This window comes from Hylobates moloch, unplaced genomic scaffold, assembly GCF_009828535.3.
Source record: "Hylobates moloch isolate HMO894 unplaced genomic scaffold, HMol_V3 SCAFFOLD_7, whole genome shotgun sequence".
NCBI lineage: Eukaryota > Metazoa > Chordata > Mammalia > Primates > Hylobatidae > Hylobates > Hylobates moloch.
This window is the reverse complement of record NW_026652282.1, coordinates 14,448,232-14,466,022: the sequence shown is the minus strand read 5'-3', so window position 1 is coordinate 14,466,022 and position 17,791 is coordinate 14,448,232. Positions and strand designations below refer to the sequence as shown.

The 17,791-nt window shown below is 39.4% G+C and overlaps 1 protein-coding gene and 1 long non-coding RNA gene across 3 annotated transcripts in view; one reads left to right on the top strand and one right to left on the bottom strand.

The window, feature by feature from the left end:
- The first annotated feature begins 62 nt into the window (after positions 1-62).
- Positions 63-17,791, top strand: part of LOC131383919 (uncharacterized) — a 64,555-nt gene continuing 46,826 nt past the window's right edge. Inside the window, exons 1-2 of the long non-coding RNA XR_009214325.1 lie at positions 63-166; positions 3,217-3,270. This is a non-coding gene — a long non-coding RNA (uncharacterized LOC131383919). The remainder of the gene's footprint in view (positions 167-3,216; positions 3,271-17,791) is intronic.
- NHS (NHS actin remodeling regulator) overlaps positions 877-17,791 on the bottom strand; it is a 366,882-nt gene continuing 349,967 nt past the window's right edge. The window contains exons 4-9 of one of the 2 annotated variants that reach the window (XM_032756640.2): positions 17,502-17,564; positions 15,323-15,515; positions 12,453-12,584; positions 8,538-11,519; positions 8,103-8,229; positions 877-5,012 (exon numbers count right to left, since the gene is read on the bottom strand). In XM_032756640.2, the coding sequence (XP_032612531.2) occupies positions 4,406-5,012; positions 8,103-8,229; positions 8,538-11,519; positions 12,453-12,584; positions 15,323-15,515; positions 17,502-17,564 (4,104 nt within the window). In that variant the 3' untranslated portion in view covers positions 877-4,405. The remainder of the gene's footprint in view (positions 5,013-8,102; positions 8,230-8,537; positions 11,520-12,452; positions 12,585-15,322; positions 15,516-17,501; positions 17,565-17,791) is intronic. The other variant, XM_058441608.1, reaches the window with a different exon arrangement.

Below are 17,791 nucleotides of genomic sequence, written 5' to 3'. Positions count from 1 at the left end.
GTCTGGTAGGAAGGGCGAGGGGGGCCAGGGTGGGGGGCGGGCAAGATATTTCCAGTCTCCAGCACCCACAAGTTGGACTGGGGAACTACCGCAGACCTTGAAGGCAGATTTACTGGATTGGACCCCCAACTCCAACACAGTCCTCCTATGGCCTTAGGCAAGCCAAGTAAGTAACCGCTTGGTGCTTCGGTTTCCCCATCTGTAAAATGAGTATAATATGGGGATTACATGAGTTAATGTATGCAAAGCACTTAGAACAGTAACTGGCATAGAATTTTGCTATTGTAATAAAGGCTATGTGACATCATCTAGTGGCATATAGTCTTACATACTTATGTCGAGGCTGCTCATCTTGGGAAGGAGACACAGTCTGAGTAATTATCAGAAGCAAAGCAGGCAGATATTTCAAAGTAAAGCTATACATCTTTTCTTGGCCCAGAGAGGAGCTACAAAGAAAGTATACCGGACGTTAGAAATGTATTATTTTTCCTCTCAAATACGAAGCTAGATTAAAGTCCATTATAGTATGTGTTATTTTTTTGTTTTTGTTTTTGTTTGAGATGGAGTTTTGCTCTTGTTGCCCAGGCTGGAGTGTAGTGGTGCGATCTCGGCTCACTGCAACCTCTGCCTCCTGGGTTCAAGCGATTCTCCTGCCTCAGCCTCCAGAATAGCTGGGATTACAGGCGTCTGCCACCATGCCCAGCTAATGTTTGTATTTTTAGTAGAGACAGGTTTCACCATGTTGGACAGGCTGGTCTATGTTCTTTTTGTTCCTACTTTTGCCATAACAGATCCTGCCCTTATGTCCTGCTGCCTGTAAAACACTGTTGTGAAGCCCCAAGAAATCAATTACGTAACAGTGAAGAGAGAAACAGGTTAATTGCAGTCACGTTTATTTGCAGTTTCTATACACACTTTCTAGGTAATCAAACTTTTCTGATACATTTTTTTTGAGAGGGGTTCACAATGAAACTGTCACCATTTTTACTAAAAATAAATACAAGACTTAAAGTGTTGCACAGCTCTAAAATATACAAAGGCTTGGATTGAATGTAAACGTTGAAAACATCTTACAAAAGAAACCATCTTTGCAGCAATTTAAAAAGTTCATATTTACAAATATTACAAAAATACAAAATGGATGCAAGTCCATAAACCATTGTCGTTTCGGCCAGCATGAACTGGTTCTAGTACCAAAATAGTTACACTGTAACCTTCTTCATAGTTTTAAATCTTTATTACCATCTAGTTCTCTATGTGCCACCACTGCAGCAAATGCACTCACTCACTGACCTTTGGCAAGAGCAAACAGCACGTTTTGTTTGCTACAACTAGTCCATGTCCTCTACTTAGCCAAAAACAAAACAAAACAAAACAACAACAAAATCAAAGTAGAATTTTTAAAAAATGAAAAAATTTCCCCTACACAACATAGATACGTTGTATAAACATAAAAGAACAAAAAATCGCATCAGTGCAAACAACAGAAGAAAAGTTCGGATTGATGTTCTTCACAATACCTAACGTGTGTACCCTGCTTCAAGACGGCTGTGATGTTAAAGACAGCCCTAAATCTTGGTCTTCTTTGCTATGTAATCAAGCCATGTAGAATATTCCAAATTATTAGGGAACTTCCTGCTTTTTCTTCTCAGTTTGTAACTCAATACTCTTTTCCACAGTGAATTTTAAATCCATCTTTATTTGGTTTTTTTAAATCTATGAAATATAAAATAGAGAAACTCTGCTATAGATTTTTAGAGTAAACAAAATAAGTAAAACTATATTATAAGGGTTAGTTCTGTGATCATTACATATAGAAGGTATCTTATTGCCTCACAATTCAAGTCAATATGTATTTTAAAAAATATATGGTACCATTACTTAAATTAATGTCAATAATAAAAAGGTGACATTTTTATTAAAGCCAATTCATGTGTTTTCTATTCAAGATTTAGAATCACTTTTAAAGCCCACATACCTTTCTTCATGCTTAAAAAACCCCTAACTACACAAAAGCCACACTGCAAACGAACTGCTTTTATGAAATTACAAAAGATCACCTACTGTGACTGGAAATGATGGTTTCTTATCGCATTTGCCTAAAAACTTTATTTTTAAAACTTTGCAAGATGTACTTTTCAAATCATGATACAGATTTATTCATGTTCCCATGTGGTGTCAAACCATGCTGGTTTTCTTAATTAATGGGTTCCAATGACAAATGATGGTCCATTTTATTCAAACCCCAAAACATTTTTCTTTTAAGAAAAAGTGTAACACTTTGTAAATGTTCAAACCCTTTACCAGGTAGCTTATCTATCCCCAGTGTGTGTGTGCGCACACATACACTCACACTCACACACATACACACTCTGACTCTCCCTCCTCTTATACCCCTCCACCCCCAGCACCCATTTTACATACAAGGATGACAAGAAATTTAGTAACACAGTTTGGTAGTGAAAACAAATAGTAGAAGAAGCCAGACATTTTTTTTCTTTCCAAACAAACAGAACAACAGCAATCAGATTATCTATTCTTAATCTGTAGCAGTTTAGAAATCATTTCTATTGAAAGACAGTATCTTCTTAGACCAGGCTTCCTCCTTCATTTTGCATGAATTAATCCAAAATGCAAATCCCCTTCCACACCTCCTACTTTCCCAACTACCACTTGCATAAGCTTAAAGCCAGCAGCTTGTCAATTTCTTGGTAACCTTGGTATGTTCTATCATTCTAATCACATTCTAGTCTTTTATAAGTCAGATCCCTTCTTAATTCTCTCTACGTTCTACCTCTCCCATTCCAAACCTATTCTAAGTACGTAGCTGCTTATATTTCTGACATAAGATTCCAAACATTAGTATCAGTTCATGTTAAAATCAGAGGTGTAAAAACCATTTGCAGATTTTAACTTGTAACTACATTTTTTTTCAGTTTTAAGACAAGAAAATTCAAGTAATTTCAAGTAATTCAGCTTGTTTCCCTGCCTTTACTTTATCAGAGCACCTGCCCCGACATTTCCTCTCCCACCCACCACCCTCCCCTTTTGCCATCAAGCAGACACTAGTAAAACCAGACAAAAACTCAGTTGTATGTAGTATTGTGAACCAGAGCTGTTCCCCATTCCCAGTTTAACAATGAATATAAATAATGCATATACACATACCTATTTTCCAACTACATTGTTCACAGTGTCATTTCTGTTAATTTTTAGGTAGCATGAATCTCATCAGCACAGAGAGAAAGCTTCACTGAAAACTCGTTACAGGTACTTACTGATTAATCAATAGCTCTGTGGCATGCTTAGGTTTTATTTTTGTTAGTTTAAGAACCTGCAGCTAATTTCTAAACTGTTTAAGGAGTTTAACGATTATAGTCATTAATTATGACCGTTTATGTCCCCAGTAGCCTAATATAAAACATAACCTAAAATTAACTACTGTTTTCCCTACTCATTCTCTTTAAAGCAATCCATTGAAAAAATTAAAATCTAAAGGACACTGTCAAATGCTGTTGTTCAGGGCTTTGTGTTGAGAATGATGACTTCTCTCATTGATTAAAAAAAAATCAAAAGCATGCTTTTCATTCTGTCCAAATTACCACACAACAAATCACAGCCATGAGTTGCTATTAGTTTGTTTGGTGCTGCAATTTGTCACAAAAATGATTGCATCTGAATTCATTATTTTAAATTATTCATATTTCAGTATATGACCTCAATATTTCCTTTAGTTCACCAGTTTAAAATTCATATTTGAGGTTTACCACTCAGAAATCATATTGGTGGACATTTAAATATGGCATTTGATATGAAAATGGTATTCACAGAATACAGTTATTACATTTTATTTTTGTGTATTCTATAAACAGTTGGTGTGCAGTAGATAATTGACCACATGTCCACTCATCATTGATAAATCTATTTACACATTTTTATCAAAAATATGGTATTTACATATGTGTAGTTCTTTCTTCTAAATTTTGCTTTAGTTTGTTTTAATGTAAAAAAATACCAAACCTCCAGAGTAATTTCATCTTCTTAAAGAATAATGACAGTGAGGGCTTTATTTTCTGAATAGGCAGCTCTGGGAAAACGTTTTCTAGGTGTCATGAAAATTAGACATTTTTGTATCCTCTATTTTCACAAGGAAGGAGATTGCGTAAATCAAACTATGCTAAAGAAAAACATGAAAGACTGCAGCTACTTAGAACATGGAAACTAATCAAGAATGTCTAAACCACTTTCTGTTTACCCAGCACATACTGTATTTAGAAATTCATTCATTGCTTAGCAGTGATGCTACCCCATCAAGTTGAGACTTTTCCCAAGTCCTCTATTCTGTTCCTCCATCCTCATGTGAGTAAGGGTTTTGGCCTTTGCCAGGCAGCCTGGTACAGGCAGTCTATGTTGAACTCTGGGAGGAGCGGTCGTCATGTGGGCTCCCATCAGAATTTTCCGTCTCTCCCTCGGAGATCGCCTGCATGGGCGTGTTGTACAGCCGGCAGCGGACACTGTAGCGGCTGCTGCTGGCTGCAGGAGGGGCCCGAGAACGTCCAACCCTTGCTGATGCTGAGGTGGCAAAGCTCTTCGAGGAAAAGCCTTCTGCATTAACTCGTGGGGAGCATGGAGAGAGTGGGGACAATGCCTCAGCCACTTGTGACCCCTGATGGGCATCATCGGTGCTCTGAGGGGACTCTGCTGTGAGCTCCCCAGGAGGTTTGGGCAGTATGGGGCTCTTCAGGATCTCAGTGGCAGACATGCGGTAACTGGAATCTGAGCGACTGCCTTTCTTGAGCAGTAACAGCTTAAACTCTTCATTGGATGTGTTGGACTTTTTGGCATTTCGGTATATGAGACCAGGAGACCTCTGGCTGTTGGGGGTTGTCACATTACTGCTGGGTGAAGTGATGGAACTGGCGCTGCTGCTGCTACTGCCGAGGGGAACTCTCGATTTGCTTCGAACAGACATGTCCCCGGAATCTTTTCTTCCAAGTACTTTCCTCTTGGATCTTTGAGAAAAGGAGAAAATGGGGCAAACATCTCAGTCCACGTTTTTATGAAACTGAAGTATTCAGTCGCATTCACACATCTGTTTAAAGTGCATTTTGAGCCTGTCCTAGATGATGGGATACTAAGCATTAGGGCTATAGAGATGAAAAGTAAGATACGTTCCTTGTCCTTGTAGCACCCACAGTCTGAGAGAAATTCTCTGATAACCAGGACACAAATTAGGTCCTAGAGATGATCATTTCAGATAATGGCTAAAGTGGAGGCTAGAGGTTCTAGAGGATACTTTGTAAAAGTTTAAGAAACTATACTGCTAACAGCCAGGCGCGGTGGCTCACACCTGTAATCCCAGCACTTTGGTAGGCCGAGATGGGCAGATCACTTGAGGTCAGGAGTTTGAGACCATCCTGGCCAACATGGTGAAACCCCGTCTCGACTAAAAATACAAAAATTAGCCGGGCATGATGGCACTTGCCTGTAATCCCAGCTACTCAGGAAGCTGAGGCAGGAGAATCACTTGAACCCAGGAGGCGGAGGTTGCAGTGAGCTGAGATCACGACATTGCACTCCAGCAGCCTGGGCGACAGAGCAAGACTCTGTCTCAAAAAAAAAAAAAAAAAAAAAGAAACTATACTGCTAACTAAACTATACTTCTGGTTCCGGGGGTGAAAGACTACAACTTTTTCTTATTAACTCTGTCTCTGCAATACAGATGAAATGATCTGATATCTGGGATTGGCTTCCAAATAATACCAGAGAAAGCAAGTGGATGGAGGTGTGGGTGGGACAGGATTGGCTCTAGTTTGACAGTTGATAATCCTGGGTGATGGATATTTCAGCAGACATTATACTATTCTACCTTTTAAAATCCCTCCATATAAAAACATAATTAAATGACGTTTTAAGTCAATTCATCTTGGGCTGCAAATATCATTTCCTATAGCTTCCTAAGAGCATCAAGAGCATATTAAGCAGTAAGCCAGCTCTCTGTGGGGAATTGAAATCCCAGACCATCTCTGGAGCTCTTAAAGCTTTGTATACTGTAAGCTCTCAAGAAAACAAAATAATTCTTTTTGCTGTGATGTGAATAAACAAGTAAATAGATAAATAAGTAAACCCTGCACAAATGCAAGTCTAAGATTACCAAACTCAATACATCTATTGAACCTTGACACCCATCATCATATTATTGATTTTCTTTGGTAAATCAGCAGGCATAAATTTGGTGGATATTCAGTATGACTCAGTTCATTGATAGGCAGCATGTACTTTCATCAGCTTAAAGATTCATACAGTAGAGAAAATGTGAGCTTCACAAGTGTAGATCTGCTTGATTTTGGTTCACAGAAACCTCTGTGGTTGATATCTTGTATATGGCAGTGTCTGGCACTCCACTAAGTTAGGGCTTTCAAACTAACATTGGCTTTTAGCCCCTACCATATTCTAGACACAAAAAATGTTATCATCAAAATCAAATAGGTGAGCTATAGGCATTCCCATGTGCAATAAGGGAATAGGTCCAGAGGTTTTAACTTACTCAAGACTGCATAGTAAGTGGCAGAGTTGGGATTCAAATCCAGGTCTTTGTGACCCCACTATTTATATCCTGTCCACTATTCCATACACTAGCATTTGGTCCTTTGGGAGTAACTATTTAACTTACATAGCTTTTTAACTTACATAGCAGTTTAGTAATTTTTCCTGGGATTGAAGATAAAGTGTGGGGGTGAGGGAAATATAATCAGAGCTTAGACTAGGCACAGGGGTGAAGGAAAAGAAACTAATGGTTCTTCACCCTCTGAGTAGAGAAGTATGCCTGCTAAGGTATACATAGAAAGTGTTTCTGATTGGCTCCTTTTAAAACAATTGTTGAACAGCAGTACTCCTTCTTTATGAGAGAACCACATCAACAGAAAACAGAAATTCCTATAAAAAGTAGAATTCCAGGAGAAAAAGATTGTAAGCTGCTTGCAATGAATTTGTTTCAAAAATGATAACTTTATGAGGTAGAAAAGACAATCCCCAAGTTATATCTCTTGGGAGTTCCATCTAGGTTCCCGAGGTGTAAGAAGACAGTCGTGTTTGTGAAAGGAGGAGGCATGGCACATCATGATTGGCTAGCTCAGTTGGATGTAGATTAGGTGTCCAAGGGCTAGTTCCTGCTCTGTTCTTTGGTCATCAGCTATAAGGAATATTTTTTGCAAATATGGACCACGGATCACAAGGGCTTATTGGGGCAGATGAGGAAATATGCCTTTGCAGCATGGACACAACACTGTCCTGGAAAAGCAACCCAAAGGACCTGTATTCATGGAATATGGGCATTAATTTTGGGGATGAAGGCCAGTACTATTAAAGAAATTTAAGTTCTAAGAAGAAAGAAAAACAGAGAGAAATTATTACTTGTTCTGAGCTATAAAATGGACAGGAACACGTATTGTCTTTTCTCAAACTTGACACTGTTTTGTGAATCAACTTTGTGTGTGTGTGTGTGTGTGTGTTCTCTAAGTTTTATTTTAAGCTGACAAATAATTGTATATAGTTATAGGGTACACTGTGAGTTTTTTTATTTTTTATTTCAATAGGTTTTGGGGGAAGAGGTGGTATTTGGTTAAATGAATAAGTTCTTTAGTGGTGATTTCTGAGATTTTGGTGTATCCATGGTGAATCAACTTCTGTTTGTCTCTGCTGGTATATGGCTACAGCTTTGATCATATTTTTTAGGTTCAAGAAAGTATTCAAAAGTCAGAGATTACACTAGAGTTTGAGCTTTCACTCCAAGTCACTTCACCACAGATTGTTTTCACATAAAAACTTGTTCCAGAATGTCTTTTCCTGGGAAAAAATAAAGCCACTCTTACAAAAGTCTCTCAATTGAGGTCTATCAAACTCTATATAAAGATCCTATTTCCCAACTTGCATATCAGTCTATCAACTTGATTTGGAAAAATTATTCTTTGCTTGCTTTTGTTTTTGCTGAATGTATTACAATTACGAAAAGCTTTCCTGTATTTGCATTTGTGAGAAGTACCTGAAGGGGCAAAACCTTTGTTGTACCTTTTGTTTTGGGAGACTTGGTAATGTTGCCTCACCTGTGAATGACTGCAAATAAATCCTCAGTTGTTCGAGGTTTGTTTGGAGACACGAACACACCCTCTGCTTCAGCTTGGGAGTCTTCACTAAGTGGTGAAATGATGGAGTCATCACTCGGTGATGATTCTTAAAATAAGAACAGGAGAATCTTTAAGAGGAAGTTACACAGCACACTACCGTACTTCACTGACTCAGGGAACAAACAAACAAACAGAAATTACCTTGCTGCCATTTTTTAAAAATGAGAGAGATACCTGTCAAAGCTTACGCACCCAGTAACAAAAGCTTTCATCTCAATTGTTTTAATAAGTGCAAAGAAATAGTGGAGGAAAACCAACACCCAGGGCTGTACTGTATTATTGGGAACATAAGAAAAAATTCCAGGAAGTGCCATGAGACACATTTCCTTTATGACAAAGTTATCAGTGACTGACCTTTCAATGAAGCCTCATCCACATTTCCTTGGGTCTCCTCTGCTTTGCTGTTATCAGAGGCACTTTTGGCTGAAATACCTGAAGCAATATTTTCCTGCTTGGAATATTTTTCAGGGAATGAATTTACAGGTGTTATCTCCGATTCATAGCTGATAGTACCAGGCACTTTGTCGTGGTGGCGGCTCATAACAAATTGATGCTTAAGTTGATTGCTTACATCTGTTGCTCTAGTTGGTGAGTTTGACTGAGATGTGATTACATCCACAGATTCAGGTTGTGCAACTTCCTCCAGACCTGCAGAGGGTGCCTTCTGTACCTGTTCTAGAGTTTCATCTGGACCAGGTCCATATTGTATTATTTTACCATCCAATTCATTTGGGCGGGCAGCAGAGACCCTCTGAAATCCTTCTGTGGGAAAAGCACAGTTTTTGGTTGGTGTGTTTTCTGGAATATGCTCAGTCTCTGTACGCACTTGGTCTTTTGTGACATTTGAATCTAGAAGACTGCTACCAGCTGATGTTATGGTTTCTGGATCGCAGCGATTCTTCACATCAAAAGTAGGGTCTTTTTCTAAATGTAGTTTATCTGGTCCCATCTCAACTGCAGAAGAGTCTAAAAAGGACAGTATGGTGTCTTCGGTGGAGTATTGACGAGATACTGATTTATTTGCTGTATGCGGCCTAATCTTACCTGGAGACAAGGCAGCCGTTGTGAGTGTGCTTTCCTCTAAATAAGGGAGATCTGTATTGTTTTCTTCTTTTTGCTTAACTTCTTCAGACTTGTTGATGGACCTAAGGTTAACAGATTTCAGGATCGTTGGTGTAATTGCAAGGGACGGTGGAGGATTTGACCTCAGTGTTTCTCCTACTGTGTTCTGCTTATTATGAGTAAAAACATGCAGTGGATGACGGTGGTGGAATGGTTTGTTCAAGACATTATGAAGAGCACTTAGATCAAGATGGGTAGGAGGTATAATTGGAAGTTCAAGGTCTTTACTCAGTGATATAGTTCCATCTTTTAAAGAGGGTTGCTGTAGTGAGGATTTTCTTTCTGGGACTTTAGGTTTTCTTTTGCTACCTCCGGGAGACAATGGACCTGAAAAGAAAGCTGTAGGGAAAGAGGATGTTGGCGTTTCAGACTGGCTTGAGTAGCCACTTGATGGAGATGCCAAACCAGCCAGCTTTTCTGGTGAAGCCAGTTTAAACTCATTGTCAACAGAAGGAAGAGATGGGGTGGTGGCTCTTGATTCTGATTGTGATGTTTGGGATTCAGAGCTCTCTGGAGATTTGATGCATTCAATGACTGTGGTACCCGTAGCGGTGCTTGAATTAGATAGAGATCTATAAGGATCATTTGTTTTCAAGTCATTTAGGAGCCAGAGGTCTGCATAGTGTGTGGATTCGGCAACTTCATCTTTGAATGGTGGAATATCCGAAGCATCCAACTGAGGTTCCTTAATGCCATGTTCACTCTGGTTTATCCAAGAAGGTTCCTGCTTGGTGGGAAGATTGGCGTTTTCCATTCGAGAAGGCGTGTTGGCGAAATCAAGAGGCAGCTTCATTTCCCTGGAACTGTGAGGCAGGTGCTGACCACTGCTTATCTTTGGTTCTTTCTTCTCAGAAATATCTGCGTTTCCATCAGACTTCCTCAATGATGAGCTACGTTTAGGTGGGGTTGGCTTTGCCTTTGGTTTTCTGAAAGAGATGCTTGGTCTTCCTTGCCTCTTGTGGTCTAAGTAGTCCTGCCAGGCACAGTCTGAAAGACCAGGGGAAGCCCCTACACCTTGGCCATTCTCTGGGCCCAGGGCTGCATAGTGACAGACATAGCTCTTATTACCTTTGAGACCACAGTCAAAGTGCATGGAGGTATAGTATCCTTCCGTGTCTACTGAAAAGTGAGAGCTAGTGTCCGCTTTGTCTGATGGAGACTTTTCCAGAAAGCTGTCATAAGTGGCCATGCTTGTGAAGCTTGGGCAGCCCAGGCTGTCTGCCTTGGGACGCTCAGGACTAAAATCCTGGCGGCAGGAGGCATCATGGTGGTGGTGTAGGTAATTCCACTCACTGTCACTTGTGTTGCTGTTGTTGGGGTCATCCAGCAGGTCTGCAACAGTGGAGGTAAAGGAGTTTGCCCGATGGCCTCTCACTTTATCCAAGTGGTCATTGTATTGCTCTGTCACGAAAACACTGGCATCCTCATTGGCATGAGGGGCTGTGTTTAGTGACAACTCTGAGTCACAGTGTGAAGAGCCAGTAAGTGGAGGAGAAGCTGCAGGAGGGATGGTTTCTGAGGTCTGCGAGGGGCACGTGGAGCTGCTCCCACTCCAGTTGCCACTGGATGACTGGTGGTCATCTTTCTGGTCCATGTGGCTGCTAAGGAGGACGCCAGCAGTGGAGATGCAGTGGATGGGGCTCCCAAACGTGTCTGAGTTGGAAGAGATGTCACAGCTGCCAGAGTCAGCAGCCATTCGGGACAGACGTGACCTTCCCCTCTCACTTAATTTGTGCTGGGGGCTGTGAAGATGTTGAGAGCAGGCCAGGTCCAAAGTAGGCTGGTGGTCCTGGGCACTCGGGCTGCTTGGAGCCTCACTGAAATCATTAGGGGTTCTTTCATGGTCACCCACAAAAGACTCTCCCTCTTCATACGCTGAGGGTTTAGCACCAACTTTGGGCTCAGCATCCCCACCTCTATTACCTTCCCGGGGAAGGCTCCGAGATCTTGTGCGGCTGCTCACTGTAGGAGTAAACATGGTGTCACCTTTGTCTGCTAGGGCAGAAATGTTGCCAGCAGAATGAGAAAGGGAAGCTGCAATGCTTTGACCCCTTTGAGCTCTGATTCTCCTTCTGGATGGCGCAGCAATCAGAATATCCTCGGTTTGGCACTCAGAGTCCCTGGTTCCGGATATCCTATTGACAGTGTTGGAGGGGTCTGGGTTTGTGTGCACAATCACATTCCTTTCCCTGGCCACTGGTGATTCATCAGAATCTAGGGCACATGGAAAGCACAGTGAGATATTTTCTATATCAGCAGACCAACAGACATTCTGAGCTATGTCTGTAGATCTGTGGGCTGGCAGGTTAGAGCTGTTTTTTTTTTTTTCTTTAACAGAAAAAAATCAATATATAGAATTAGGAGAGAGTTAAAATGCTTTAGGGTGTATATACACGTCCCCCTCATATATGTATATATACATACCAAGAGAAGATATGCTTTTATGTCTTTTGTGAATTATCCCTCTCTTCACTATCACATTAATTTGCCACACTAAGTGACTACTTTTAAAAACTAAAGTACATTTTATCTTTTTGGCCACTACTCTTCATTTTTATTTTGTAATATAAACATGATGAAATAAAAATCATAGGTCTCATTATTAGAAATAAAAATCTTATTTGCAAGAGATGATACCCTAATAATTTTTTAAAAACCATAGGCAGAGATATTTTAAATGCACTAAACAGAAACATTGTCACCAAAGGTATCATATTATCAATGTTCAATATTTCATTGCATATGCCTGGAATTTACCTTTTAAAATAATTAATGACATGAAAGTATATCTCTCTTAAATTAAGTTACAATTTTCCAAAAAGAAAACTTTCATTGACTCCTGCTACTTTTTATTCAATTTCCACCTTAATAAAACTTTCAAAAATCAGCTAAGTATTATATTTCAGCCGTAAGACCTGAATGTATATGCCTAAATCTATAAGGTCAAACCTTCACAGTCAAGAATAGAGAGTTAAAAAGTAATACCACCTGGCTTGCTGAATACAAAACAAATACACACCATTTTAAAACCTCTACAAGTTAAAATGTTTAATCATTTTTCTATTTCATCTATTTCTTCTATTTCATCTCCCTATCATCTGTACTAGGCGGAGGAATGTTAACCATTAACATTTTTTGATATCACACCTATTTCTTGTTGAACTCTTCTGGGGATACCGGAGATGGTTTTCCTCCTCCTCAATTTTCGTCTCCTCTGTAGTACCGATTGTGAATGAACCAGAGAGCAGCGTATACTAGCCTCTCTGTCAAAGCCAATTCCTGCAACCCACAAATAGGTCTCATTAGCTTTAGAAATGGCAAACAAATTTTCATTTACTTGGAACACAGTGATATTTATTGATGGGAAGTGAGGAAAGAGTTTGGGTTAAGCCTGTGAACAAATATAAGGGAGCTGTTATTCAACTCTTATTTAAATTATGCTGTAGTACATTAAGCTTTACTTCTAAATGCAGCTCTCCACAACAGCTTGCACTGCCAACAAAAACAAGCAAAGAAGAAAAATCAAAAGAAAGAGAAGAGAAAAAGACATCCAAAAAATCCCTCTCACACAGAAATGGCTCCTTAAGGATTTATAACCTTTAGTTACTACTATTTACTGATCTATTTCTGGGCTCTCTGAAGCTGATACCTTTGCATAGTAAATCAGCAGCCAGGATGATAACCTGAATTAGCTCAGCTAACATATCCTGACCATTTCTTCATTAAAAGCCATCTTTGTGAGGTTTTGTTCCCTCCATCTCTTATGGTCCAAACCTTCTCCCATTCCCCATGTGTGCGCGCGCGTGCGCGCGCGCGCGCGCGCGCACACACACACACACACACACACACACACACACACACACACACACACACACACACACACACACACACACACACACACACACACACACACACACAACACCTCTTTTCCTGTGAGGAAACTCAACAGTCTAAGGATTTGTTTTTTTAAAGCATCACCCAACTCTGTCTACTTTCTTCTGTTTACTAAACTGAATGCTTTCTGGTTTAGCATGAGATGTCTTTTCAATATAAAATAAACATATAAGGCAGTCCCCAGTTCTGCACTTAAATGGATCCACCTTCTGTATACCAACTGTAAAGCTGGAATTCCCGGTCTTTATGCCATAGGTTTGTTTTTGTAAACACAGAGGGCAAACCATGGTGCTTGTTAGTTTCTCTCTCCATAATCACATTATCAACATTACATGCAGTCCCATCACAACTAGAATGATGAGAGGGGAGGTGAGGAACTCAAACTCTTGTCTGCACCATGGATTTTTCAGAGTGAGCTTTGCCTCAGAAAGCCACAATGCCGTGCTTTGGAATTTGGTCACCTCATCATTTATCCTGATTGTTAAGCACGGGGCTGGGTGGTATGTCAAGTCTTGGTTCAGCTGTATAATGAAAGAGTTGAGTTCTGTTTAACGTCACAGTGCCAATGGTTTCTAGAACTCACTTTGAAAAATCTGTATGAGATATCATATGATGAATAATTACAATATTATTGGAGAATTCTTACTAATGGAATTTTTCTTAGTTCCAACCCCAAATTAAAATCCTTCATTCTGATCTTAGTAATTATAGAATGCATTATATATAGACGCAGACATTTTGTGTTATGTGGACATCATTAACAATGTTCTCATTAAAGCTTTTGAAATCAACATCTGATCTAAGTTTTAATCAGAGAGTTCCTGAAATAAAGCAGAAGGAAAAAGTGTCCCTTTCCCTCAATCATAAAATAATGGCCCATAATCATAGCACTAAATTTGAAAATGAGATTTTACTTACAGTGCCATGAAAAAAGCACGTGCTGCTAATAATCAGAGGTTTCCAGAAATGAAAATTAGCTTAAGAGGGTGCCAGAATGATCCATTTTGGCAGCTGAACTCCCCTAATACATCCCATTTAGATTGTGGAGCTCAGATAGGGGCACATCTTTAGAATAATTTATCTTACAAGTTGAATAGGTCATCAGGAAAATTAACTCCCAACTCACCACAGACCCATGAACTAGGACTCCTTTTTTCTCAGGAAAAAAAATAATATCTATCCCAGATATCTGGTCCATTTGCTTCCCCACTTTATTTGAGAGAAATCTGAGTGGGGTTAATAATAGCTGTGTGCAACATGCATCTCAAGTGACATGCAATCTTTAGTCACATGGTACCAATATGAAAATCAGTCATAACATGGCTGTTTTGAAATTTTAAATATACAAATAAGTTAAAATGTAACTATTAGAGATGTAAGAAAGCCCAATGGATAGACCATTTATGTCTTTGAAAGTTAGAATATTTTATAACATTATTTTACTTACAACTAAGATTACCAGATCCAATTGTGGAATTTATAACTGCTGCCAATAAATTTTTCAGAAAGGTCTGGCTATGCTTCCATTCTATCTAGACTAATATTCACACTCTCACTACACAAGAGGAGAAATAAAGAGAGTGAAAGGAAGACAGCCTTGCTGGTTTTAAAATAGAATTCGGCCTTCATCTATGTATCGATATGTTTTTAGGTCAAAAATCCCCCAAATCAATACAGAAGTCTTAACAGTCTTTTTTAAAAAGCCTACCTTCATCCAAGGAAGCATGAAAACAGTTTTCTAGTTGGCCTACAGGACCATTACTTGCAGTTTGAGAAGCCTGGGTTTGCTGTTTTCTTTCTTGCAGTGCCACACATCATTATCATATGATTAATCACTGCCGCTTTCTCCATTATTTCAGTCAGCTATGGCCAAAGAGCTATTTGGTGATTTTTTTCAAAAAGAAACTGTCCATAATTTACATAACAAGTGGCCCGCGGAAAACATGTAAATTGATGTTCAAAACCTGACAAAAGCATATCGAACATCCTCTGGGTTTGTATTTTGATGACAAAAAGGCATTACTTGTTTACAAAATGGTATTCTTAGCAGCACAGATTTTGAACATATTTAATACACACAATATTCTGACCCGACTGCCCCTAAGAAAAAACCAGAACGATACCAGTGACATTGATGGGAATAATGCAAGAAGAAATCACTTGGGCATCTTGTTTCATCTTCTCCTCTGGCGTCGGGAGAGGTAGTGCTTTGCTCCAGTTGGTCTGCTTGTCCAGTGTAGAAGGGATATTGTGTATTGGGTTTTTTGGCCTCTGCCCTAACATGACATCTGTATCTTCATCCTCTGGGGGATGGGACTGCAAACAAAGTACAATCAGGTTCAGCCATCATAGCTTATACATAAGCACACATATAAGGAATTTCCTAGTTTAGAGAAGACAAAATGAGGTTAGAAATAGGCCCTTAGGACAAAGGAAGAATTCTTAGAAATAGTTAGTAAGCACAACTAATTGCAAGTATTATTTCAATAGTCAAGCAACACAAAAGGAAAGAAATGGGCTAAATAAACATGCTTCTCAGGTTAAATGGAATTAACAGGAGAGACAATGTAGCCAGAAATCCCCAAACTTTACACCAAAGAAAACTGAGTCTCTACTCTAATGAAAGACAGATCCACTTTCAAGCTATCTCACCATAAATTTCTATGAAAAGTTTTGAGATCTCTAGATGACTAGGATCAAAGGAAGAAGATGAGTTAGACACCTATGAAAAGGTTCAGAAAACCTGGAGTCAGGAGACATTCCAGAACCCATCACCTGAAGGACAAGCCAACCTAATCTGAGAAGCCGCATTAAAACACGAGGAGTTAATTTCACTGCAGGTCTACAGCATTTTTTAATAACATTTTAAAAATTCAGTTTCATGAACACTGTATGCACATGGGAAAGCAAAAGTGAAGAATTTCCCCCCACCAACAATAGTGGAAAATACACATGCTGTTACTGGGGGAAAATATTCCAGTGAGTTTATTTTTCAAATTAGGAAGGTAAAACAGTCCTAGTTTATTTTCTTTTCAGCTTTGTGGTGCGAGACTTTTCCTCCAGCTGTATAGTTAGGGGCTTTGATTTCTACCTGACATTGGAAAATTCTCCATCCAAACCTTTGATAAATATCAATATTGTCTAACTTTTATTTCAGGGTTGGGCTCCTAGCCCAGATTATTTAAAAAGCTCCATCCCAGTTTTGATTTCAGGGTTGGGTTTCTACACAGTTTGGAGGAAGGTGGGTATCTGTATAAAATAAATATCTTTTGCTGTTATCCCAGTAAGACTTTAATAATATTCTGCCCTAAAATTAGGATCATCAAAAAAAATTTCTTGTCTTTACATTTGGAAATATCATGCCCTGTTGACTCAGAGGATTTCACCTATTGTCAAACGAACTGTTCTCAAGTCCCCTTAAAGAGCTGATTCCAGAGCCACTTGTCTAAACTGACCCCCGGCATTTACTTACCTTGTCAGAGGTTTCTGCAAATCCCCCTAACACACCCAACAGGATATGACTCCCCCCTTGGGAAAAATGTGTTCATCATGAACGTTTTAGTAAAATATTGCAACCTTCTTTCTCTCTTCAGCTTTTGTGCAGATTCCCAGCGAAGCGAATAGCTCAAATAAAGTTCGAGAACAAAAGACTTTGTTTCCTAGGTAACTTCCAAAAAGAAAAAAAGTTTGGTGCATACAGAGAGAGAGAGAAAAAAAAAACTGATTGAGAGAGAGAGAGAGAGAGAGAGAGAGGGAGGGAGACAAAGAGAGAGAATGAGCACTAGAGAGAAACCCCCCACCACCAGAGGCTTCATTTTGTAGGCAATTCCTTCCTTGAATAACAATGGACTGCGAAGTGTCGACAGGATAGTGACCTGATACAGGCTCTGACCAGCAGCCAAAAGCACTTTTTATTTAATGGTGACAGGACGATTGGCTGCCAGAGAATCCTTTTGTCTTGTTCTCCTTTTTTGATTTGAGAAGCTGAACATTTACAGTTCTGATAAATTAAATATAGGAAAAGTTTCCTCTGCCAGACTACAAAAAGTCCAAGAGTAGTGTTAGGTGATGCAGTTTGCAGAGTGGGGGGCAGTGAATGGGGGAAAAAGGCAAATGGCATGACTGTCTAAGTTATATTCTATTTAATTCAAGTTAGGAAAATACCACTTTTTAAATTGATTTTAAAGAAAAACCGTTAGTTAGAAACAAGAAAGTTTTCCATAAAGTTAAAAGAGGGAAAAAAGGAAGAGTGTCTGGACAGAGTGGGATAGGGCCGTGAAGGAATGTTCTCAGAACCAATACCTTTCTACTCCACGGGGTCATGTGGCAACATTCAGTGGGGGAGGGCGAACGGGTGCTGTTAAACTATGAACATGAAATGCAAAAAAAGAAAAAATTAAAAACGTGCAAACAACACAGTGTATACTGGTTAGGCCAAATCTATGACATTAATGAAATAATATACTGGGATAACTTCCTTCCTTCCTTCCCTCATTCCTCCTTCATTCCTTCTTTCCCTTCCTCCTTCCTTCTCATTATTCCTTTCTTCTCCTTATTATTCCTTCCTTCCTTCTCCTTATTTCTTCCTTCCT